Source organism: Odocoileus virginianus, chromosome 22 (assembly GCF_023699985.2).
Source record: "Odocoileus virginianus isolate 20LAN1187 ecotype Illinois chromosome 22, Ovbor_1.2, whole genome shotgun sequence".
NCBI classification, from domain to species: domain Eukaryota; kingdom Metazoa; phylum Chordata; class Mammalia; order Artiodactyla; family Cervidae; genus Odocoileus; species Odocoileus virginianus.
This window is the reverse complement of record NC_069695.1, coordinates 34,079,368-34,104,051: the sequence shown is the minus strand read 5'-3', so window position 1 is coordinate 34,104,051 and position 24,684 is coordinate 34,079,368. Positions and strand designations below refer to the sequence as shown.

Sequence of the window (24,684 nt, the reverse complement as noted above, 5' to 3'; positions counted from 1 at the left end):
TGTAAAACTATTCTAAAAAACAGTAATTTTTTTAAATGAAGGCATTACTTAAATAACTTTAAATAATTGGATCAGAATGAGGTTACCAGATTTTACTAAATTTAACTTCCAAATCTCCCTAATGCAATCTTCAGCTAGAATGTAAGATGACACATTTTCTTTGCACTCCTGAATATAATGAGTGTAAATTAGACAAAGAAATTAAGAATTATAGAATTAAAAATCACACAGCTACTGACAGAGCTGTGACTCAAACTCCAGATTTCAGACTTAGAATCCAAGTTCTTCCCACTTTACATATAGAAAAGCAGTCTGGGAAGTTACCCCAAAATAAAACACACTGTTTCCTTTCAAAGAAGCTACATCTTGCTTATGAAAAGCACACCTGAATGTGAGAAATAGTAAAATTCAGTCTGAGAAAGCCAGGCAATATACTTCAGGAAGATGGTACAGAGAGAGTCATGGTGTCGACACAGAACATGTAAGATGGATATTGAAGACAATAAGTCAAATTCATGTCTGTATGGTTCAAAGAACCAAACTCAGGAATAAAATGAGAACAAAGTGAATTCAATCATTCACATCAAAGAATCTTTCTCGCTGTGTTTTTTATGAGCTTTGTCTGGAGTCGTCTGGTTTCTGTGGATCAAAGCTTAAAGGCCTCACCTATAATCTAATTTGTTAAGGTTTGTTACTATTTTATAATCTAGAGGATGAGAAAATGTAATCAATCAGTTCACTTTACAACATTCAATTTTTTTTTTAACATTGCAGCAGTTAATTATCCAGTATCTGAAAAACTCGTCAAATTCTGACCATCGGTACTACTTATTTTCACAGCAAGATTCGGAAAAGTAGAGAAGACAAAACTTTAAATTGTGTATTAGTATTTATGAAGGCAAGTGTTACACAATTAGCCAAAATTGTGTTTCATGATTTTCTGAGCAAATTCAAAAGTTAGCTGGAGGATATTATGAATATAATAATATCAATTCTGTGAGTGAAGTACAGTAAAGTTAACTTCATATTAAATATGTAATATATGAGCCTAGGTATATTTAAACAAAGATTATACAAGGTATTTAGAATAGCACATACTTGTTCAATGATGGAAATTTCACTGCAAGAAATACATAATTCTGGTTTCTACAAGAAGAGATAAATGACATAATTCTAGTTGAATCAACATAAGGGCTGATTACAAGTTGGAAAATAAAGCTAAAAGACTTCACTTTTAATCAGCAGGAAATATTTGCTTTTCAAGTAAAATATTCTTGCATGAAAAGGCTAAGAAAATAATTAGTACAGGAAAGCTCATAGAGTGGATTTTAATTTGTCAAAAATTTACTTTTATTCCCATACTCAAGTAGCCTATGGGGCAAATAGTCAAATAAATTAAAAAGGTAAAATGGAAGAGACAGAACCCTGAAGCTGAAACTAAATTGAAAAACCAAAGGAAAGGGGAAAAATCATTTGCCAATGTGGGAAACCATGAATTTCATATATTTGGAAAGTCTCAGTCCATCTATTTTTCCCCCAAATCCAACAAACCATCCTCCTCAATGTAAGCTTACCTGTCAGAGGTATTTGATATGATGGCTTTCATTGTCCACTTTTCTCCAAGAATTACTAATTTCTAAAGGGATTAATAGAGTTACACTACATATCAGGATATAATAAAAGCATATGACAATCACATACTCTAAATCTCTATACCATGCGTATCAGAATCACCTGATTTGCCTATTGTATATCCAAATTCTTGAATTCTATTGCTGATATACTAGTTCTGATGGCTGAGACCCAAAATCTACCTTTCCAGTGAACATCTAAGTTGACTGTTGCCACACTAATACTTAAGAACTTTGCTTCAAGATAATATAATTGATTATGGCATAAGATATATAACTACCAAACTAGGAACTAGAAGTGGAAATAAGATATGGAAGTTTAATGCACTAACACCTGGATTTGTCTGTTTACAAAGTTAAATGAGAATATATCTTGGAATATCACAATATAAATTAAGTAATAGTAATATAGATCAAACCCCAGATAGATATCAGTACTCAGTACTGATTGAAGTTAAGTTAAATTGGGGTTAAAAAATAGTCCTTTTTTCCCTTTCTTTCTAAAGAAAAAATGAACCAACCTCACATTTGAGCTAACTTTCAGAAAAATACAAAAGCACAATATCTATGTTGTATAACTGAGTGCTACACTTTTATTCTTATCCTAAGCCATTCTTCAAGCTTTGTCTTTGGTAATGATAATTATACATGTGGATCTTTTTTTTAGCTGTGACATGTGGGATCTTTAGCTGTGCATGTGGGATCTAGTTCCCTGACTAGAGATCAAACCAAACCTCCTACATTGGGAGCACATAGTCTTAGCCACGGGACTACCAGGGAAGTACCTTATATATTCTTAACAATATATGTCACTTATGAGTATAAACTGGTCAAAAAATGGCAATCAAAAGCTTACCTCTTTTAGGTTTGTAGGGAATTAACTTTCCAAGAAAACAGAAGGAAAAAAAAAAAAAAGATCTCCATATATGTCTTTGAGGTCACAGTGGTCCAAAGTCATAAGTCTGTCAGGAACAATTCAAACCAAAAGAGCACCTTAAAGACAAGAATCCTGGGACACACATATACAACAGAAAATCAAGTGAAAATCATGCCTATCCCTCTAAACTTACAATGGCGCTGCTAAGTCACTTCAGTCGTGTCCGACTCTGTGCAACCCCATAGACGGCAGCCCACCAAGCTCCCCCGTCCCTGGGATTCTCCAGGCAAGAACACTGGAGTGGGTTGCCGTTTCCTTCTCCACTTAGAATGGCTACTTGGGCCAAAAAAAAAAAAACAACCTATGCATGAATGAAAGCTTCAAGATGTAAATTCTTTACAACTGACCAATCCATACTCTACCCTTGAAAACCTCCAAAGCCACTCCCCTGATTTAGAATTAACGACCCATAGGTAACAGTCATGAGTATGATTTTCACAATCACTATAGGGTTTTCCAGTCTGCCTTGTTCAGAGCAAACACTGTGGTTAAATTAGAGTTTGAAATACACTATTATTCCATACAAGTGCTTTTCTAGTCATTGTCCTTTAGCTCCTAAATTACTTTTTAAAAATTAGTTTTTATGTGAATCTAGTTGCTTTATAACATGTTAGTTTCTATTGTACAGCAAAATAAATACATATATACAGTGGAATATGACTCAGTCTTAAAGAGTCAGTCTTAAAGAGGAATAAAATTGGGACATTTGGAGAGACATGGATGGACCTAGACTGTCATATAGGGTGAACTAAGTTACTTTTTGACATTGCCCTTTCATAAGCTTGATTTAGTATTGGCTTCAACTTTGGGAATTACCTTTCAGTCAAAAGATGTCTGTTTTACGTTTGTTGACCTAGTTCTAATTGGGCCACTAATTGCCTAGCTTTGTGGGAGGCCGCTCAATGTTTCCCCTTTTCTTACATTCATGTCTTTTTTGGGGGGAAATAACCCTTTTACAGCTCTGAAGTCAATTTCAGGTTGCTTTTCTCTCTTCTCAAAGACATACAATAAGGAGTTACTAGACCAGTACTTACTATATTTTCCTCCATTTCACAATAAATATTCCATAGATTTTTAAAAAAATTACATTTACTGTTACATACATTCACTGTAATAATTAAAAATGGAGAGAGGAAGAAAGGTAGTTTTCTCCTTTTATTCCACCTGCATCACATAACCAATGATATTATTTTGGTGTTTCGTTCTCCATTTTTCTCCCAAGGCTTTTACAAACCTATGTAACACTGATTTACATATCTGACCTTTATATTTCTCATTTGATATTTTAGATGTGGCTTGTTTTCTGTAATTTCTTTGTACTGGAACTGGAACTTATTCAGTACTGTCTTCCTTTCATTCTTTTTCACACGTTTTCATTTATATCATATTCTGGGGACCTTGCTTCAGCTCTCAGCAGACATGCCAGTCCTGTTTTATTTAGCTGAATCCTTACTGAACCTCAGGTGGCCATCCTCTGGAGATGTCTAAGTGTAATTCAGTCTCACCCTCAACTTTTCTCTTCTCTGAGAGTTAAAAGTGACTGGATCTAATTCAGTGAGCAGGTGATAATTGTTACAGGGTGGCAACTGTCCCTTGCATGGGACTCACAGAATGTTAGCTTAAAAAGGACTCTGTTACAGCCAGAAAAAGATTCTAGAATTTGTGAAACAAAGTTATTAGCATGTTGCTTAATATGGATTCAAAACATCTTAGTGCTGATCTATTGGGAAAAAATTTTATTACTTGATATTATGGTTTAGTTGGTCATTTTCAGAGCTAGAAAATCACTGCTTTTTTTGAGACAGGCTAATTTTTACCTACAAATGTAGATTAACTTTACTGGTCAATTAGACAGATGAACAAAATAAAACAGACTGGGCAGCCACTGGGTGGCAGCAGAAATTTGATAAATATACTTTCTTATTGTTTTATTGTATCTCTTACTGTTTAGCATATTACAAGAAAATTTTCACCAAAATAAATTTTGATAAAATTCATCTAACTTGACTCTCTAATGCAAATAAACATATTCAATTATGAGAAAAGAAAACTTTAAAACATTAAACCTTATGACCCATTATTCTGTGAATATAAAATTTTAACATTGCTCAGGATATATGGATGGATATATGTTGTGTTCTTTTGTAGATGGATATATGTTGTTTTCCTAATAATTAAACATTGCCATTACTTTCAATAGCTTTAAAAATCTGCTAATAGAAGCTTTACATATTGAAAGAAAAAAAAGTTGAAAAATTCAGAAAAGAGAAAGAATAAAATTACTCAGAATCTCCAAACCTAAATCAGCCATTGATAGTCACTTACTATTATTGATTTGATCCTTTTCAATATATGGTAGTTGGTTTTTTCAGTAACAATAATGTCTATTATTACCTAACACTTTAAACTGCTCTCTTTTTCTTCATTTAATATAGTATGAATCATTTCCAACTTTTGCAATGTTATATTTAGTTACTGAACATATTCCCTCATATGCTAGAACAATTTATAACCAATTCCTTCTGTCAACTATTTACCAATTTTTCTAATATTTACTCATATTGATAGTGAAATGAAGTGAAAGTTGCTCAGTCATGTCCAACTCTTTGTGATCCCGTGGTCTATACAGTCCATGGAATTCTCCAGGCCAGAATATTGGAGTGGGTAGCCATTTCCTTCTCCAGAGGATCTTCCCACCCCAGGGATTGAACCCAGGTCTCCCACATTGCAGGCAGATTCTTTATCAGCTGAGCCACAAGGGAAGGTCCAAAATACCTGGCTTGGGTAGCCCATCCCTTCTCCAGGAGGTCTTCCCAACCCAGAAATGGAACTGGGGTCTCTTTCATTGCAGGCGGATTCTTCACCAACTGAGCTATCAGGGAAACCCCTAACTGTTACTAATTTTGAAAGCTAGATACCCAATGGTTCTCAGCCTTCCAATGTGTGATAGTAAATTAGTAATTCATACAGTGAGAGATCCTGGTGCAAGGTGATCAGAAAGTCTGATCAGAATTATTTGGATGGGTTCTAAATCAGAACTCCAGGGCTGAGACCCAGACTTCTGCAGTTTTTAACAAGCTACTGGAGCTATTGAAATGCATACTAGCATCATTCATACTCTAAATAAAACTATATAGTCAGAGGGCCTCAGTAATACTGCTAACAGGAAATGCACAAGCTTAGAAGCATTTACATTTCACTTGTTTCCAGTTCTGCCTATATTAAATGGAAATGATTCTAAGGTTAGAGTGAAGTCAGTTGAATTCTGGTATTCATCAAGAGCCAATTTCCAATTAATATGCAGGGTTTGGAGACTGTGGGGAAGAATATGCCTCTTTGAATACCAGAGGTCATGTATCTTGAGTGCAATATGCAACAAACATTATGCTAAGCAGTTTATAAGTATTGTTATCTCTGATAACAAATTTTCCAGGTTACATGGATAAGCTCAAAGGTTCAGATGGATTACGTACATTAACTCAGGTTACACTGTTTATCAATATCAAAAATCTGAATTCAGAGAAATCATTCTGGTTTCCATGACCTGTGTTCATTCCTCTCTAGGACCCTGTTAGTCTATGTACACAGAAAGGTGCATGTACAGGTAGGCAGATGAAGTTTTTTTCTGGTTCAATAAAAGGTTGAAAGTGAAAGTCGCTCAGTAGTGTTCAACTCTTTGTGACCCTACAGTCCATGGGATTCTCCAGGCCAGAATACTGGAGTGGGTAGCCTTTCCCTTCTCCAGGGGATCTTCCCAACCCAGGGTTCAAACCCAAGTCTCCCGCATTGCAGGTGAATTCTTTACCAACTGAGCTATCAGGGAAGGTCTTGCATGGTTACCGCATGCAAAAAAAAAAAAAAAAAAAAAAAATTAAAAGGTATTGCATGGTTATTGCTCTGTCTCCTCCCCATGTTGTTTTCAAATGGCAAAGGAATACTTCAGAGCTGATGAATAAGAGGCAAAAATTATTCTTTTGACTTTTTGTGAGCTTTTGCATTTTAGATAGTGCTATCATCAATTACAGGTCAGAAAGGAGTGTGCATATTGTTCAGAGATTTTGAAGAAAAGTGTAATAAAGTGTTCCAGCAGACAAAAACATATCCCTGCTAATGGGGTTTCTTTAAAATTTACATCTACTCATAACTGGAAGGGGGTTGAGACAGAGGAGCTAATTCTGGAGTAGTTCATGTGCATTGACACATACTCAGAACTTCACTTTTACAATGGGTCTGGCCTTTGGACACAGAGGGTCCTTTCCAGGTGACCTAATATGTATAACTCTTACCTTTCCTGGTGGCTCAGATGGTAAAGAATCTCCTTGCACTGAGGGGGACGTGGGTTCAATCCCTGGGTTGGGAAGATGCCCTGGAGAAGGGAATGATTATCCACTCCAGTATTCTTGCCTGTAGAATCCTCAAGGACAGAGGAGCTTGGCAGCCTGCAGTCCATGGGTTCGCAGAGTCAGGCATGACTAAGCAACTTCACTTTCCACCTTCTCTAAAGTCCAGCTCTCACAACAATAGGTGACCACTGGGAAGACCATAGCCTTGACTATATGGATCTTTGTTGGCAGAGTAGTTTCTCTACTTTTCAACACACTGCCTAGGTTGGTCATAGCTTTCCTGCCAAGAAGCAGATGTTTTCTGACTTCATGGCCGCAGTCACCATCTGCAGTGATTTTAGAGCCCAAGAAGAGGAACTCTGTCGCTACTTCCATCTTTTACCCCTCTGTGTGACATGAAGTAATGGGACCAGATGCCATAAACTTAGTTTCTTTAATATTTAGTTTTAAGCCAGCTCTTTCTTAGCTCTTACTGGTAGCATTAGACCTAGCAAGGCACTAGATGATATGATATAAGATGCAATTTTAATATCTTGCTTGGAAAATAAACAAGACAACTTTTTAAAGAAGTCTAGTAACATGGGCAAAGGGAAAATATTTTAATAATTTACTGAGAAAGTTATACTTTCTTCTCAAGTTGGACCTTTGGAAATATCTGATCCCATCAGGATGCAAGAGTCCTGATAAATGGAAGGCCTAGAAGTTCATTATTTTGCCATTTATAAGAGCTTCCCCTTCTTTGAGAGCTACTCAGAGAATTAGGATATCTATATGTAAATTATCTCCCACAGCACAGAGACCCAGGGTGTTACATTGGCTTTTGCCTACACTTTGAAGGCTCTCCATCAGATGAACGCCCACATGGCACCCTCCTGCACCCTCATACTTACTTCAGTTCTCCACTCCACTATGGCCTTTATATTAGCTTAGGAAACCACAATGATAGACCAGGGACTGGTGGCTTAAACAACAACAATTTGTTTCTTACAGTTCTGAAGGCGGGGAAGTCCAAGGTCAAGGTGTTGGTGGATTCAGTTTCTGGGTGAGACTTCAATTCCTGTCCTGCAGATGCTTCCTTCCTGCTGCGTCCTTACATGGCAGATAGAGAGAGACAGACAACTCTAACCTTTTCTTACATGAATACTAATCCTACAGTATCAGGCCCCACTTTTATGACCTCCTTAAACACTAATTATCTTTTTATATGACCTATCTCCAAATATAGTCATAATTAGGATGGGGGTTTCAACATATAAATTTGAGGGGATGCAATTCAGTCCATGGCATTTTCTCAGTGAGGCCTTCCCTGGGAAGTGAAAGTGAAAGTCGCTCAGTCATGTCTGAGTTTTTGCGACCCCATGGACTATACAGACCATGGAATTCTCTAGGTCAGATACTGGAGTGGGTAGCCCTTCCCTTCTCCAGGGCATCTTCCCAACCCAGGGATCGAACCCAGGCCTTCTGCATTGCAGGCGGATTCTTTACCAGCTGAGCCACACAGGAAGCCCGAGGCCTTCCCTGGGAACCTATCTACATTTATGACCTCTACGCCATAATACTCCTTATGCCCTTACTAGGCTTTATTTTCCTTCATGGCACTTTCTACTTTCAAACATACTGTATATTTTATATGTTCAACTCTCTGGTGTGGTCTCTCCACACCAAAATAAACATTCAGGGATTTGGGGCTGTGTGTTCATTTAGATACTTGTAGCAGCCACGACAGAGCCTGGCACTGAGAAAGCCAACAATACAGACACCGCTGTGCCCATGGATGGACTATTCTCTCGGATGCACAATGGAACCTGTTAGAGATACCACAGCAGATGACATGCTACAACCTGCTTTTCAGTAGGGGTCAGTCCAGTGACAAACGTGGGGCTCACCGGAAATGAATGAAGCTAACTGTAAGCTTTAATGCAGGACATGACCAAGAAGGAAAGGAGAAATCTGTGCTGTGCACAGTCTAAAGGGAGCCATCTGCTTCTCACAGGGGATCTAACCTCTTTGGATTTGCATAAATCTATTTGCTGAACTAGGGGTTAGGAAATCAGATTTCCCATTATTAAAGTTATCATTCATTCTTAGTAAATTTACATTATATTTATATCAAACCTCTGTGCTAAAGTACATTTTTAAATATCCATCCTTGCAGGTGAATTATACACATTAATAGCCCCGCAACAACAGTTAAGGAAATGACCATGTATAAGAATAGCCAAATGCCCGGTGCAGATTTTCCTTTCTGATAAATTAGTTTGATATTCATTTCTTAAAATAAAAGAATGATTTACTTGATCTGAGCCAGAGAGCTTCCTAAGTCATCCTGAATTGTATTAAGCTTGCCTAGCTATGTGTGTGTGTGTGTGTGTTTTATTGGAGAATGATTGCTTTACAATGCTGTGTTAGTTCCTGCTGTACCTCAAAGTCAATCAGCCAGATGGGTACATATATGCCCTCCCTCCTGAACTTCTCCCCAACCCTCCACCCATCCAGGTCATCAGGAGTACAGAGCTGAATTCCCCCTGGCACATTCACATCAACGTGTATAAAATAGCTAGCTAGTGGGAAGCAAAGGTATTTTTTAAGCATCACCACATTCACGTGAATGTAGAACTGTAAGAAAAATAATCTCTAACTTCATCTTACTCCTGAAGTCTGAAGAACGTTATTGACATGACTATCTACTATTATGACAGTGAACCCAGAATGCAATGAGATGCTGATTTACCTTCACTGGTGAATCATGCAGGGGACGGAACCACAAACCTGAAGCAAACCAGACCATCTGTGCTGTTTTCTCCAGATGAGTCGAATCTGGTGACAAAGCATTCTCCAACAAAAGGGGTCTCTTTCTTTTCATCTTTCTCTTTTAAGTGAGAAAGGGTAATTCCTTCAATACAAGATGCAGAAACGTAGTTTGCTTCTCATACTACATTGCCTAATATTTTGACTCTGAACCTAGATAAATTAGCCAATAAATTAAATTATGACTTCAAAGATTTTGCTCTTTGAAACTTCAATTCTCTCATTATTCCTCCCATCCACATCCATGCTGTTCTGGGAAATAAGATGCTTCCTGGAAAGTAACATTTGAATGACGTTTTCTAAGGAAGTTCCTTCAATCTTATGACAATGCTGAGGCACAAAACACTAAAAAAAAAAATCTGGTAACTTTATATTTCTTGAAGAATCAAGTCATAAGTAAGAACTTTTGTCTCCTATAACTCAACAGCCGGTATAGCAGTGTGGACCAATCAAACGTTCATTCATTGAGTGCTGGATGTGGCTTGAAACTGGAAATGCCCAGTTGTTGGAATCCCCTTACAAATATTGTGGGTCAAGGAGGAAGCTCTGCTTACCATCAGTGAGACGACACACTCATAGGTAGAAAGGGAAGTTAAAGCATTTCATTTTGGAAACAGCAAAATGCATGTGTTCACACAATCTAGCCTCACAAATAAACTGTTACTTTGATATGTCTTCAAATAATTGCTTATTAAATACTTAAAATATTAGCTTGCCAGGGGGCTTTAAGAAACATATTTATGAATTAGACGTCTTAAAAGACAGCTTGGCCATAGGGGGAAGATTGTAAGTCAGACACTGAACAGACTGTGAATAATTCATTCATGTTCTTACAGCAGTGGCATGACAGACAGGGGGACAGAGGCCACTGGGGCTCCTGAATCTTTTTCTCTATATGGTGACAATTAATCACTGATGTTACCTGGGCTGGAATGAGTGAAGCACTAGGACTCAACCAACCAAGACTTGCTTGGAAAAATACTGGTGATGTTTATCTCTGGCACTATGTCCTGTGGTTATCTGCTGACCGCCCCTTCTGTGCTCTTTCATTTTCCCCAGTGGTCAAAATAATTCTCTCTTGTGATCACCAGCAAATCAGGATGCTTTTATTCCTCAGAAGCACTGGGCAAGGCACTGGGGGTTCCCTGACTTCAATCCAAACCTGCATCTTGCATGTGCAGGACTTGCTTTTTGTTTTCTTATCAGAACCCTACTGAATCGCATGAATAGTCAGAAGTAAAGTCATGTCCTTAAAAAAATAGCCTACATTGCAATGTATATCAGTGCACTGCTATGTTTTTTAACTAGTCTCTGTAATACTATTTGACTTTTTAATATAGGAATGTGTTACATTCATTTAAAAAAAAAATTAACGAGTATCACCAACATTGGCTACCACATTGTTTTAATATGTTGCTAACGTTTACAAAGTCCATTGTCAATATTCAATTCAGTTCAGTTCAGTGGCTCAGTCGTATCCAAATCTTTGCGACCCCATGAATTGCAGCACGCCAGGCCTCCCTGTCCATCACCAGCTCCCGAAGTTTACTCAAACTCATGCCCATCGAGTCAGTGATGCCATCCAGCCATCTCATCCTCTGTCGTCCCCTTCTCCTCCTGCCCCCAATCCCTTCCAGCATCAGGATCTTTTCCAATGAGTCAACTCTTCGCATGAGGTGGCCAAAGTACTGGAGTTTCAGCTTCACCATCAGTCCTTCCAATGAACACCCAGGACTGATCTCCTTCAGGATGGACTGGTTGGATCTCCTTGCAGTCCAAGGGACTCTCAAGAGTCTTCTCCAATACCACAGTTGAAAAGCATCCATTCTTTGGCATTCAGCTTTCTTTATAGTCCAACTCTCACATGCATACATGACCACTGGAAAAACCATAGCCTTGACCAGACAGACCTTTGTTGGCAAAGTAATGTCTCTGCTTTGTAATATGCTATCTAGGTTGGTCATAACTTTCCTTCCAAGGAGTAAGCGTCTTTTAATTTCATGGCAACAGTCACCATCTGCAGTGATTTTGGAGCCCCCCAAAAAATGAAGTCTGACAGTTTCTACTGTTTCCCCGTCTATTTCCCATGAGGTGATGGGACCAGATACCATTACCCATATCCAAATGAGTTCCTGGAGTCATGTAAGAAGGTCTTGGGGACACGGCTGTGAAATGTGTAAAGAACTGTACACTGTGCAGAGATCATTACCAGGAGGACTGATACTGCTGAGTCCTGTTCAAGAGAAACCATTGGGATGCTGACATGGAAGAGCATGCCCTCTTTCCCAGGAGGATGGCCCTGAGGCTTTGCCAGTTGTGAGCAGTGGATGCCCCTGTGGAGGTTTCTGTCTTGTCCAGTTGAAATCTTAAATGGCCTCATCCACTCAGTTCACTTTCCCCACTGCACCTTGCACATGTCTTGGGGCTATACTCTTGCCATAATAAAATTACTGACCATCTTTCCCACTAGCCCATAATTCTTTAAGATTTTTGGATCCTCTGTTTTCTTAGTAGCCCCAATACTCAGCAGGATGGGTAGCAGCCACTGTGTTTCATATAGAAATAAGAGGATGTGCTTTGGTCTCCGAAAAACCTTCTTTCAGACTCCAGATCTGACCTGTGTATTCTTTTCTTTAAATTCTCTAAGCCTCAGGTTCCTTGTTTGTTCCATGGACATAATAGCAGGGCTTCCCTTATAGGATTTTTCTACAATGTGGTAATTGTGGTAATTAACACATATGGAATGCTTTGCAGTACTTGGTACATAGTATTTCACATTTCTTATTATTTTTAATAAAGGCAATGTGCCTTTTAAGAACAACTCTGAGAAATTACCATATTTGGCATAGTATATAGCTAAATCTCTAAAAGTTTACTTCCATGAAGAGAATTTATAAAATATTCATATTCAGACCATGAAGGCTAAAGATTTGAAAAAGATTTATTTATTACTAAGAGAATTGCAAGTAGAAAACTAAAACTGCAGAGTGTGGTGTCTTCGATTGCTCCAAGTTTTTGCCAAGGAAAGCTTTTTGGACAAGAAAGATCCCATGGGTTTCCAAGCTCCTGGGTACAGAGAACAGACTGTCAGGTGGTGGTCAGAGGTTGGTAGAGGGAGGCGGGTGAAATGGGTGAAGGGAGACAAAAGGCACAAAATTCCAGTTAGAAAATAAGTACCCATTCCAGACTTCTTGCCTGGAAAATTCCATGGATGGAGGAGCCTAGAATACTATGCACAACATGTGACCATACTTAATAGCACTGAAGAGCATGGTTTAAAGATGATTAGTGGCTGGATGGCATCACCAACTCGATGGCCAGGGGTTGAGTAAGGTCCAGGAGTTGGTGATGGACAGGGTGGCCTGGCATGCTGCGATTCATGGGGTCGCAAAGAGTTGGACACGACTGAGCGACTGAACTGAACTGAAAGATGATTAGAGAGTAGATCTTCAAAGTCCTTATCACAAGAAAAAAATTGTAACTATGTATTATGATGGGTATTGACTCCACTAACTGTGATGATCAATTTAAAATATATTCAAATGTCAAATCATTAAGTTGTACACCTGGAACTGGTGTGTTATATACCAACTGCACCTCAAAACAAAAAAAAGAGAATCATTTCAATGTCAGAAGATGAAAAAAAAGAAGCTGTTACCAATCTCACACTGTTTTTCTCTTGGTCAAAAAGTTATCTGGTAGGCTCCAACGGGCCCTCTAACAATGAGGAAATTACAGACATGAAGATGAGAGATAATGAGCTATCCATAAAGTCCTACTCTAAATGTAGTTTGGATAATGTTTTTGAATTATTGAATTTTTTAAGATGCCAACTCATTTCCCATAGCTCTGTTTTCCCTGCAATAAAGACCATTTTACCAAAAATAAAAATAAAGCCAAAAACCTATGTGATACAAAAAAAGGTCTACATTGAGTTCACATGTTAAAGCAGGAAGAGGTATAAAAGCTATCAGTGACTTCTATTTAGAAGCATCAAGGAGGACTTCCCCACTTAAGCCTTTCAATTTCTCATTATGAGATTTAAATTCATCAATTGGCAAATGAATTTTATATAACAGGAAGAAATGTTTTTAAAATTTCTATATAAATGGACATGCATTAAATGCTACTGCTTCTTCACAGAAAAAGAACATCCAGGAGAAACTCCTATGGTTCCTACAGTCACTGAGGCCAAACTTTTTCACTGAAAGCCGAATGAATCAAGGAAAATAAAACCAAAGTTCTGCACCAGCTGTAAAGTAATTAGCCTCCAACTAATAAAAATAAATGGAAAAATAAATAAATAAATAAAATTAAAAAATTAAGAATGAGGATTTGGAAATAAGCAGTTTTCTGAAATAAAACCATAATATGAAACTACAGATACATTTGCATCAAAGGTGAAACCTACTTTCCATGTACCATTTAACCACCTTATGATAAATCACGACACTGTGGTGAGTACCCAGAAAAAGAAATGATCTTACTTATCTCAAGTGTCCAGGACCTTCTGTTGAAGCAGCAGGTGTTCCCTCCTTTAGCCAAGTTGCTGTTTATGGGGGGCGTCCACCAAACAAGGCACTTGTAAACAGCAAAAGGGGGAAATGCCTGGACTTTTAGTTGTGTTTGGGTCAAAGCTCACCTTTGAACCATCTCTAAACAATTTCCTTAAAAAAAAACCAAAACAACAACAAAACACATATTGTAGGTAGAAATTTTAGCTTCGATAACTAAAAAACAAACTTCCCCATAAATGCAATGGATATATGAAGTATAAATCCTAACTACTGATAGAAGCAGATTCAGGGAGTCCCTTTGTTCACAGAACTTACCTTCAGCCAATCTTCATCAATTTGTTATAATGGGGCCATCTCTTTTTATTTGTCTGGCATCAGTTTGGATTGCCTATGCTTTGCAGGATTGCTAAATATATTCACTATCAGTGTTACTGATCAGTATAAAAATGGAATATTATTTAATATAGCTGAAAAACATAATAAAACTTTTAAATAAAATAGCAGGAAAAAAAATCAACCTTTGCTTTGTAAATCCGGGGACCTTCCTTCAGTTAGTGAGAATGTATGTAATTTATTGACTAGCAACTGGAGAAAAGTTTCTGCAGATAAAAAGACTGGGTTCATTGGCCAACCTAGATTTCCGGATTAGCTGTGACACTGGAGGACTCCAACTTCTGATTTCTGTTTCACTGTGGATAATTACGTGTGTTCTGAACTTGAAGTAATAAGTTCAGGCCAACTGCACCCACTGTCTTCAAAGAAATTCACGGCAACACACTTTCTAGGACTGATCAACTCTATCCTGCAGGAAGAAGTCCAAAACTGTTTTAACAACTACTCTCCTGGTGAGGTTCTTTCTAAATAATATGTAAGAGCTTGTTGAATCACTGGGTAAATCGTTTGTTCTCAGATAAGGTCATGATAGATACAAATAGGTACTTTAGGTCCTAAGAGCAACTGTTACTCAAATTAGGTCACATTAATATATTAATAAAAAATACTTATATGAAAATTATTTAATATACTTATTATGAGAATCAATGAATTTAAACATAATCAGATAAGTTTCAAGAAATGTCACCTTAGAGAATGCTTGGTGGTTCAATTTTCTGTGATGAATTTTTGAATAGACGATGCCTGGGTAGTAATGCAATGAAAACAATAAAAGAAAAATTCCACAATGCTAAATAAAGAAAACATTCTGTAACATTGTAATAGAAAAAACAGGATGAAAAAGGGTGCCAGTATTATAGTGAAAATAATTTAGTGTCAATTACAAGTATTTATCTTCCATTGCCTTACTTGAATGAGTTGTATTTTCATTACTATAATCATTTAATCTATGAGAAGGAAGAAGCATGTTTTTATTTTCCTCCAAAAGTAAACAACCTTTTTCGCCATCTGGTGGCTAAAGACCGCATTTTCTGTGTAGATGAAAATAGCTGAACTGAGATTTAACAGCTAATTATGTTTAATGCTTTCAGCTTCATCTTACTGTAAAGATATGCATATTTCCTTAACCAATGTAAATACTACTGAGGCAATTTTGTTTTAATAGTTCAGAGCATTTTATTCATATCAATCTATCTGTAATATTTAATTCAAGAGAAGGAAAACTAACCAGCAATTATTTTAAAAAAGAATTTTGAGAGGTAATTCATTTTGAAAGTTAAATATGGTAGTAACAATTTGACTTACCTGTCTTTTGGTATAAAGAATTAACACTATTTGTATGAAAACAAGAAGATTCAAATATATTTTTAAATAAAAATAATAGATATGATTAATTTCAAAGAGGAAACCTTTTTAGTAATAGTTACAACTGTATGTTGAAAATTCACCATACCAATAAGGGTAAAAAATTTAAGAGTATATGGTTTGTTCTCCTTATAAAATTTTTGTTAAGTAAAATTTTCAATGTATTTATTAGTACATTTATGTGTATGTATATTAACCATCTCATTTCATTAAAAATTTAAAATTCATATTAAAAATTAGAAATGACAATAATTTAAGGTTGAATTTCTTTATTTTCTCCCAGAATATTTTAATATTGAAACCCAAATCATTACTTTAGAGAAAGGGAAAAACAGAAACATGAAAAGACAAACATTTCATTTAACTTATGGTATCGTGAGCAGTCACTTTTAGGCAACACTTTTTTTTTCCTTTGTAGAAAAGAAATAAAAAACAAACAGCACCATTAAAGAATGCATGATCCCTGAATTCTAAACAAAACACTGCCTAAAAATTGTTTCAATGCTTGTTGCACTCCGTCACATTTAGTCAGGTATCAAAGCAAGCGTAACAGTATTAAACTGTAGCAGTCTTACTGATTCAACTGCTCCCCCTTCCGAGGATTTTACACACCTTTTCTGAGTTTTTCCTGTGGGAATAACATATTCTTTGGTAGAGGGCTGAAGGAGGGTTGGACTTTGCTGTATGCTGATATAAAATGTCTGTGTACGTTCCGGGCCTTTGCCCCCCAATCTACTTGTCATGCGTGTTATGTTTGGGTTGATTCACATTTTGCTGTTACACTGTAAGAGTAATACCGCCTTTTAAAAAAGGCATTAAATGGCTAATGTCAAACAGATGTAAACATTCAGAATACTGACCAAAGGGAAAAAAAATACACACAAACACACGTTAAAAAAGTGTACTGAAAATATGAGTCAGATTAGGTTTCCATGAAGCCAGGGGGAAAAATACAGCAGTACAAGAAAAATTATGGCAACCAAGTAAAGCACTTTCTTTGAAACATTCATGAACAGTACAAATACAACAAAGTTTTTTCTACAGTCTAAATTATTCTGCAACTATCAAAGAGAGTACAAAGCGAAATAGTATGTGCTATAAAAAAAGCAGCTCCTTTAAATTATAGTAAAAATGCTTTTTGTTCGCTTTACAGTGACAAAGCATGAGGACTGAAGACAAGATTTCTTTTCTATTCAGTGACATTTTGGCTACATCGGGCCCTGACAGCCTGGTGAGTTCCTTTTCTAGGACTCTTCACATTGCTCTCTAGAAACGCGGACAGTGACTGGGCCCTGCGCATTTGGTGGGCTCTCTCCCTCCAGGCCGCCCCAGCGCTGGCCTCCACACTACAGAGCGGATGCGACCCTTAGCTTGGCTTCAGCTTCTGTTACCTGGGATTTGACCAGACCCAGGAGAACTGGGAAGCCAAGGCCACAGTAATTTCCCCTTTAGAAGTTGTGCGAGTGTTTGTAAAGGCCATGGGGCTGGAGCCTCTTGGATTCTTACTCTCGGCTGCCTTGTGAAGCACCATACGCACCAGCTTGTGTCTGTTTATTTTGAACGAGTGAGACTCTCCAATCTGTAGAAGTCAACTAAACCTTCCACAGCTCATCCCAGAAACACACAGCTATAAACACAAAGTCTTTATAGCAACCAGGCTCAACCTCATAGGTTTGTTTTCAAGTTTTTTCCTTCAAACTAGACCTTAGCAGGGAAATAGTCTATGTAACTATGGTGCTTAGGTCGCCAACATTTCTGCTATTCTCACTTTGGGGAAGGAAAAATATTTTCATTCTGAAAATGACTTTTGCATGAGAACGTTCATATTAGCATGCCCATTAACTACCTAAATGTCTTTATACAACTTCAGGCAGATGTATATCATATAGGAGAGGGATCAGGGAATAGCAGTTTTCTTCCGTCCCTGGTTTCAAAAGTGCTACTTAGGGAAACACAACCTTTGTGAAAATAATAAAAAAAAAATCCATGATAGAAGTGCAAGCTCCGTTCCTGATATGAGTATCACAGTGTCCAATCACCAGGAGAACACACACTAAAATTTGCACATTATACCATGGTAAACATGTAGTAAATAATATACTCCATTTGCACATAGACAGATATCAGTGGAAATCAGGACACTAAGAACTTGCTCACCTAATCCAAATATACTGGCTTTTGTATATATATTAAATGGCCACTCATAACATATCTGACCTATGTTTTTACCTGTGAATTTTTCTTTCCATCTTTCGAGCACAAAGCTTTAATTCTTCAGTAATATAATCCATATGTGAACACTGGGAATTTAAGCAAGGGCAAAAAAAGAGCAAGGGCAGAGAAATATTATGCTCTTTGGAACAGGGTGATAGAATCCACATGTGATTAGCAACTGATTCTCCAAACTTACCATGTGAGAAATCAGAAAAGAGAGAAGGACACTTTTCTTTATTCCCAATGAGTAACTTGCGGGCAATGTTCCACAATGATGGAACTGATAATGAGCTCAGTATCATATCAGCCTCAATTGTATCTCATATGCAGAGTGCAAAGGTTTTGTAGACCGGAGTTTCAACAAGGTGTCAGTTACTAGGGTAATGTTGAATCTGCTGGTGTGGACAGTATCTGACACTGGTAGAGGAGGAACTAAGTTTGGAAGGAGGAGGTGGCATGCAAGTGTCTATGTTTTCGGGGTGCCCCTCTGTGAGCATGCCCTTCCGAACCAACATCAGAGCCAAGCAGACCATAGAGACCCACTGATGAGGATACCACTCAAACCACCTGGTGCACAGTGAACAAAGGATCCACTGGAACTAATGCTGCCTTTCTTGGGAAGGGCTAGTTAAGTGCATTGCTAATATTCTCAGCCATTAATTCTGCTAATTTTAATGTGAAAAACAAAAGTGACAGCAACTGAAGCACTGAATCTCGGCCACAAAAGTAGGCCTTATTTGCTTTGATTTCTTCCTAAGTATCTTTCACTATCAGCAATTTGTTAGTAAAAATGACATCTCTATCACTTAATAAAATTTGGCAATATCACAGTAATAAATACGGAGGGAAAAATATGCCATGGTTGACTACTATAAAAAAAATTGCAAGTTTTTTTTTTATCCCCAGGAATGTAATTTCCACTCATTTCAGTTGATTTTTAAGACGTAATTTAAGGGAATGTCAAAAGTTAATATTGATAAGGATGATCCCTTGTGAAAACAACTTGTCATTCTTACCCTGAATACAGAAGATTCCACCCACACCCAGATTTTCTACAGTCACAATCAACCAGTGGGTTAAAGGTACTCCCCATTTTGTGCTCTGTAATATGAAGTTAAAATGGACATGGTTTTTGTTCTTTCATCTTCCCATAATGTGCATGTGCTTTCGAACTTGCTTTAGGGAACAGAGCCTGCTGAAACTACAGCTGTCCTCTGGCATGAGGGTGGCCGAAGTACATGGAATGCAACTCAAATACTCAACACTCAGGCTCTCAGCTAAACACTGAGAACAGTTGTAAGATGCAGTATCCCTTTTTCAAAAGTAGTTCCACTCCCCCAAATGTGAAGAATGCACTGAATTCACCTGAGGGTGGGGGGAAACCAAATCATGGAACATCCAGAACAATTCTAAAGGACTAGTTCAGAGTCAAATGCAATTACAGAGATCGTGACTTATGAGGAAAAAACTTATTTGGAAAAATGTCAACACTTCAGCGTTCTAGAGTCCCTTTGGTCATCAATGACACTTTAAAAAAGAAATGGCCAACCTCTGCAGAGTCAGAAGTCAGAATGCAATGGTGTCATCAATAAAGGGTATGATTATTTCTCCCCAATCTCAATATCCAGTAACTGTATTAGAGTGAATAGAATGGACCAATACTTACATCATCAACCCATTTAGGTGTGTTTGCATACACAGCATTTTACTTGTTTGCTCTTAATTTTAGGGTATCTTTTTTCATACTTGCTCTTAGAAGCCATGCACAAACCTCTGAAATCCTCTGGGCCTATGGCTCTTTGTAGTCCAACTGATCTTAGTCTCAGGTGTCAAGAGGCTTGAACCAGACTGCTGGGCAAGAGGCCCACACTGCAATTTCAGGTAGAAAAGACATTTCACTACAATGTGTGTACCATGTCCAAGGCAGATCCAGGTAATCTGCCCATCTCCGAAAAGAGTCAAAAGGGAAGAAAGAGAATAAGGACAGTGGAGTTCATTAATGGTTTACCTCCTTTAATATCTCTTGTGATATGGGTAAATACAAGGAATCATACACTTAAATCAGATTCCCTTTGCCAAACAGAATGTCATCACTTATGGTGAAGGCAGATCCAAAGGAGCCAACTGTGGGACCCTCACTGGAATGGTTTACCTGTAGAAGAATGCATCACCACCTCAAAATTGCGATTACCCATCTCTTTCTACATCTTCATTTCTGGTTACCATGAAGTAATTACATTGTCCTTTTCCTTGCTACACCTGGATTTTTTTTTTTTAAAGCAACAAATTGGGAGGGAGTGACCTGTATACACACACATACATGTAGAAATTTTCCAGGAGTTGCAAATGGCAACGGAATATGCAAAAGACATGCCGCTGAGCCCCTTGACTGAGATGCCATCTCGCCTCTCCCAGCAACGCCAGAAAACAATATGAGATAGAGAAAACAGCCTCTGTTCCAAACTAAAATAAATTAGCACGGGATAGACCCCGGAGTGACTCAATGTGTTGTTGATGATGCCGTTTGGCTTTTCCGTAGTGGAAAAGGGATACTGCACCTTTCACTCGGCTTTTATCGCACAACCAGGCAAGCGACACAGAGTTTAGAAGGCCCTATGCAGTCGTCATGGCAAAAGGCCCCGCAGCCTTTGCACACAATCATGGCTTTCAGCCGGCAAGAGCATTTCAGTTCCAATTCGTCTGCGTTGCTGCTGTCGGCAAAGTTCTGAACAGGCATTTGGGCGTTCTGAGCAGGCAGGCCCGTGGTGGGACTGGAGCCACTTCCCAAAACCCCAATAGACTTTTCAATGGCAGACGTGGCCCTTCTGAAGCTTGTGCTCCCGAAGTGGATGGTTGGATAGTTTCCACAGAGCTGCTGCTGTTGCTGCGCCTGCATTTTCTGAGCAGCTAATTGGGTGAAAGGCTTTTGCGGCTCGGAAAGCAAATAGGAAGAGAAATCAGCATTTTTCAACGCAAAGGCCTTCAACTGTTCTTTCATCTCACTCTGGTCGTAGGAAACTTGTTTCATGCCCAGTTCACAGCTGCTGCTCAAACCTTCCTCAAAAGAAAGAGGTTCCGATTTTATATTGCTACATATGCCCGTGGACTGTGGCCAACTGAGTCGCTTAGTGGTTTCCATGGTAACCGGCGGTTGTTTTTGCTCGGATGGGACTTCCGGGTTAGGATGAGGTGGAGGTAGCGGAGGCGGCGGTGGGGGGGGCGGCGGGGGCAGAGCCAAGGGGGGAGGGGGAGGAGGGGGAGGCGGGGGCGGTGGGAGATGCACCAGGGCCTTGTGCGGCATTCCGTGTGGGGTCCCCCCGACGTCATCACCTTCTTTAATGGGCACGTTGGGGGGTGCCATGTTGGCTAACCTCAGCTGGTGAGGCGCCGGGGAAAGGCCAACCTCCCCTAGTCCCTTCTGTTCAAGGTGCCTGTTGAAGGCGAACGCGTTACAGCCTGCTGGGGTCTTGGCAGAGGCCGGTAACAGGGCTGCAGGAGGAAGGGGGCCCCTGGGTGTCAGAGGCATTTGGTAAAACTGCTGTCTGTGCGAGGTCCCGGGGTCGGGATGGAAGCCCCCATTCTTGTCGACGTGAAACAGGGTCTGCTGGAAGCTACACGAGGGGAGCAGTCGCTTCTGCTGTTTGACCTCAGGGCTGTGAGCAATCCTGCTCTGCGCGGGGTGCTTGTTCAGCCACTCCTGCTTCAGAGGCTGGCTGTGTGCCAGCGGACTCAGGCCGGAGCCGAGGACACAGGGCACCCCTTTCACGTCGGGGTCCGCCAGCAGTTTCCCCGGCTCGCACTTGACTTGCGTGTGCTCCCCTACGGTCCTGGCCACCCTCTTCTTGGGGTGGTTCTCTCGCTTCCTCATTTGGAGCGGTGCCAGGGCTCCGGCCAGGTAGCCCTTCCCATCTGGGTTGGGCGAGCTGAGGGGCATTTCAACCACGTTCCTCTCTGGGGCTGCTTTACCCGCTGAGGTAGTCGGAAGAGGCAGGGGGAGCCTGTTGATCTCCAGCTTGGCTCCCAGTCTGGGTTGCGGCAACACTTTCTCCAGAGGCAGGTTGCCCTGGAGTAACTGGGTGACGAGGGGGTTATTGGCCTCCACCGAGGACAGACGGCAGCTGGAGCTCCCAGCGCTGGGCACCCGCTTCAGGTTGTCTGTGGCCAAAGAGACGGCCTCCTCCAAGGCCCCGGAGGCGGGGGCCTTCACGGCCTGAGGCGGCTGCGCACTCGGGGCTGCCTCGGCGGTGGGAGCAGGCAGCTCGGCGCCGGGGAAGTCTTCGGTGTCCATCCTGAAGCCCTTGTCCACATCATGAGGTTCGGACTTCACGGGGAGTGTGACGCTTGTGATGAGATTCCGAGGCTGAAGTTCCGCCACGTGCGAGTAGCTGGCGTGCTCGGTCTTGATGGACTTGGGACAGTTCTGCTCCAGATAGTCCTTCTGTTTGCTGGAAGCCGGGTGGTTGGGCTGAGGCTGGCCCGTGCTCCGCATCCCGTCCTCGCTCCAGCAGATCCGGCTGCCAGAGTTGTACGGATGGCTACAGGTGGTATCAGCTTCACTCTTGAACGCGGCTGAACCACGCGCCTGCTCGGCAAAGCTGTGACTCGGGGGAGCCCCCTCTTTTAATTTATCGGGAACGACCAGGAGTCCTTCGCGAAGACCCGGACAAGTGGCCTTCATTGTCTGACTGTCTTGCTCGGCCGCGGAAGCCGCGATGAAACTGGAACCGTGATCTCCGCCTTCAGGGGCCACCGGCTCAGGCCTGCTGATGACAGACACCTGCGGGCAGGCCACGGGTGGCCCAGCTGCCTCCGTCCTCCCGGACCGGGTCTGGAGCTCCAAGCCGGCTTCCGCACTCTCCAGGGAAACGGTCAGAGACAGTGTGGAGGTCAGCGTGGTGCTGTGGTCCACGATGACCTTACACGGGATGGATCGATTTATGGCTGCAGGTGTGAAGCCGCCTGGGGTTGGCTGAGGTTTTCCAGAAGGGTCTCCCCTGTTCCGAGTCCCTAAAGTTTTGTCAAGGCTTTCGGTGCTTAACTTGGGAGGGCTATCATAAGAGCTAATGGTCAGCATGCTTCCAGAAAACACTGCCACGGGTGGGCGTGCCACCAGGGCGTCGGTGACCGCAATGGGGTCCCTACAGCCGAGGGCGGCTCTCACAGTGGTGCCCATGGGCACGGTGGCCGGTTCTTCGCTCCCAGGCATGGCTATCTTCTCAGAAGGGTATCTGTTGTTCATTCCCGTTGGGGGCATCAAGACAGAGCTAGTGGAGAGATGGTTGGGCAAGTTGCTTCCAATCGAGGGAGCTGGCACGGAGGTGTACTGAGCAGAGACGAGGCTGCCAGCACTGCTGCTGGGTACCAGTGCCAGCTGGTCATTGTGGGGGCTGGCTGAGCCTGTGCCTTCCGAGGGGGCAGGGAGAGATGTGCTCTCCATACATTTTGGTATAATGGCTATGCATGGGGTGTCCGTTCCCTGGATGGTTTTTAACATGCTTATGTTACAAGCAGAAATTGTAGCGTTTGCACTGTCAACAGACATTAGGACAGAGGATTTATCAACAGGACTCACAAAGGGATGCTCTTTAATTGCTCCCGACAGAGCGGTGCTGCAGACAGACGCGGGGACGGGATTTTTATTAAAAAGCATGGGCACACTGCTATTTTCAGAAGAGGTAGATGAAACTATTTTCTCAGATAAGTGTGACACGGGTGTGTTTTCGTCAGAACTATGCACAGATAAGTCCGTGGCGGTTTCTGGAAGTTTCGCCGGGGTGAGAGGCTGCTGGAGAACCGTGGCGGTGTCCCGGAGGTGTGCGGCCTTGTTGCTGGGAGATCGGCAGTTCGGGTTAACAATGATGACGCCAGGTGAGCCTTCAATTTTTGTTTCAGGGGCAGGAGAAATGACGTCTAAGCTTGGAGGCCCTTCCTTTGGGCCGAGCGGGGGAGGCCCCCGGGGTTCTTTTGGATTCTGGAAGAGGTGGGCTCGCGCTTGATGCTTAGCAAAGAGCTTGGCCTTCGTCTGCTCTTTGATGTGCGCCAGGGTCCTGGCCTTCCCGCCCTCTCCGGGGCTCCCCATGGCTCCTGAGACGATGCTGGCTGCGGCTGCCACAGCCGCCGCCGCCGCCGCCTCGCGCTGGGCCCTGGCTTGCTGGGCTCGGGCCTTGATGTCTGCCAGGGTCCGGGCTCCCGTGTTCCTCCCGCTACTGACCGAGGTGCTGGAAGACGCACGAGCCTCTGGTTTGGAGACGGGTTGGCTCTTGATGATAAAGGGTGGCCCGATTTTGGATAGCTGGATCTACAGGAAGGGGTAGGAGACGGAAATAAAAAGATAAAGTAAGCGTAAGGAGCACCAAAGAGGCGCATGTGCACATGATCCCAGAGGACCATGGGAACGCAAGGGCAGGGAATAACCGCATCTTTTAAGGGGCCAACACCTAAATCCAGGAATGCGCTTTTGGGGGTTAAAAAAAAAA

At 41.0% G+C, this 24,684-nt stretch overlaps 1 protein-coding gene across 1 annotated transcript in view; it reads right to left on the bottom strand.

Moving 5' to 3' along the window:
• Nucleotides 1–16,246: 16,246 nt before the first annotated feature.
• ASXL3 (ASXL transcriptional regulator 3) overlaps nucleotides 16,247–24,684 on the bottom strand; it is a 186,312-nt gene continuing 177,874 nt past the window's right edge. The window contains exon 12 of the mRNA XM_070452801.1: nucleotides 16,247–24,506. Coding sequence (XP_070308902.1) covers nucleotides 20,781–24,506 — 3,726 coding nt within the window. The 3' untranslated portion in view covers nucleotides 16,247–20,780. The remainder of the gene's footprint in view (nucleotides 24,507–24,684) is intronic.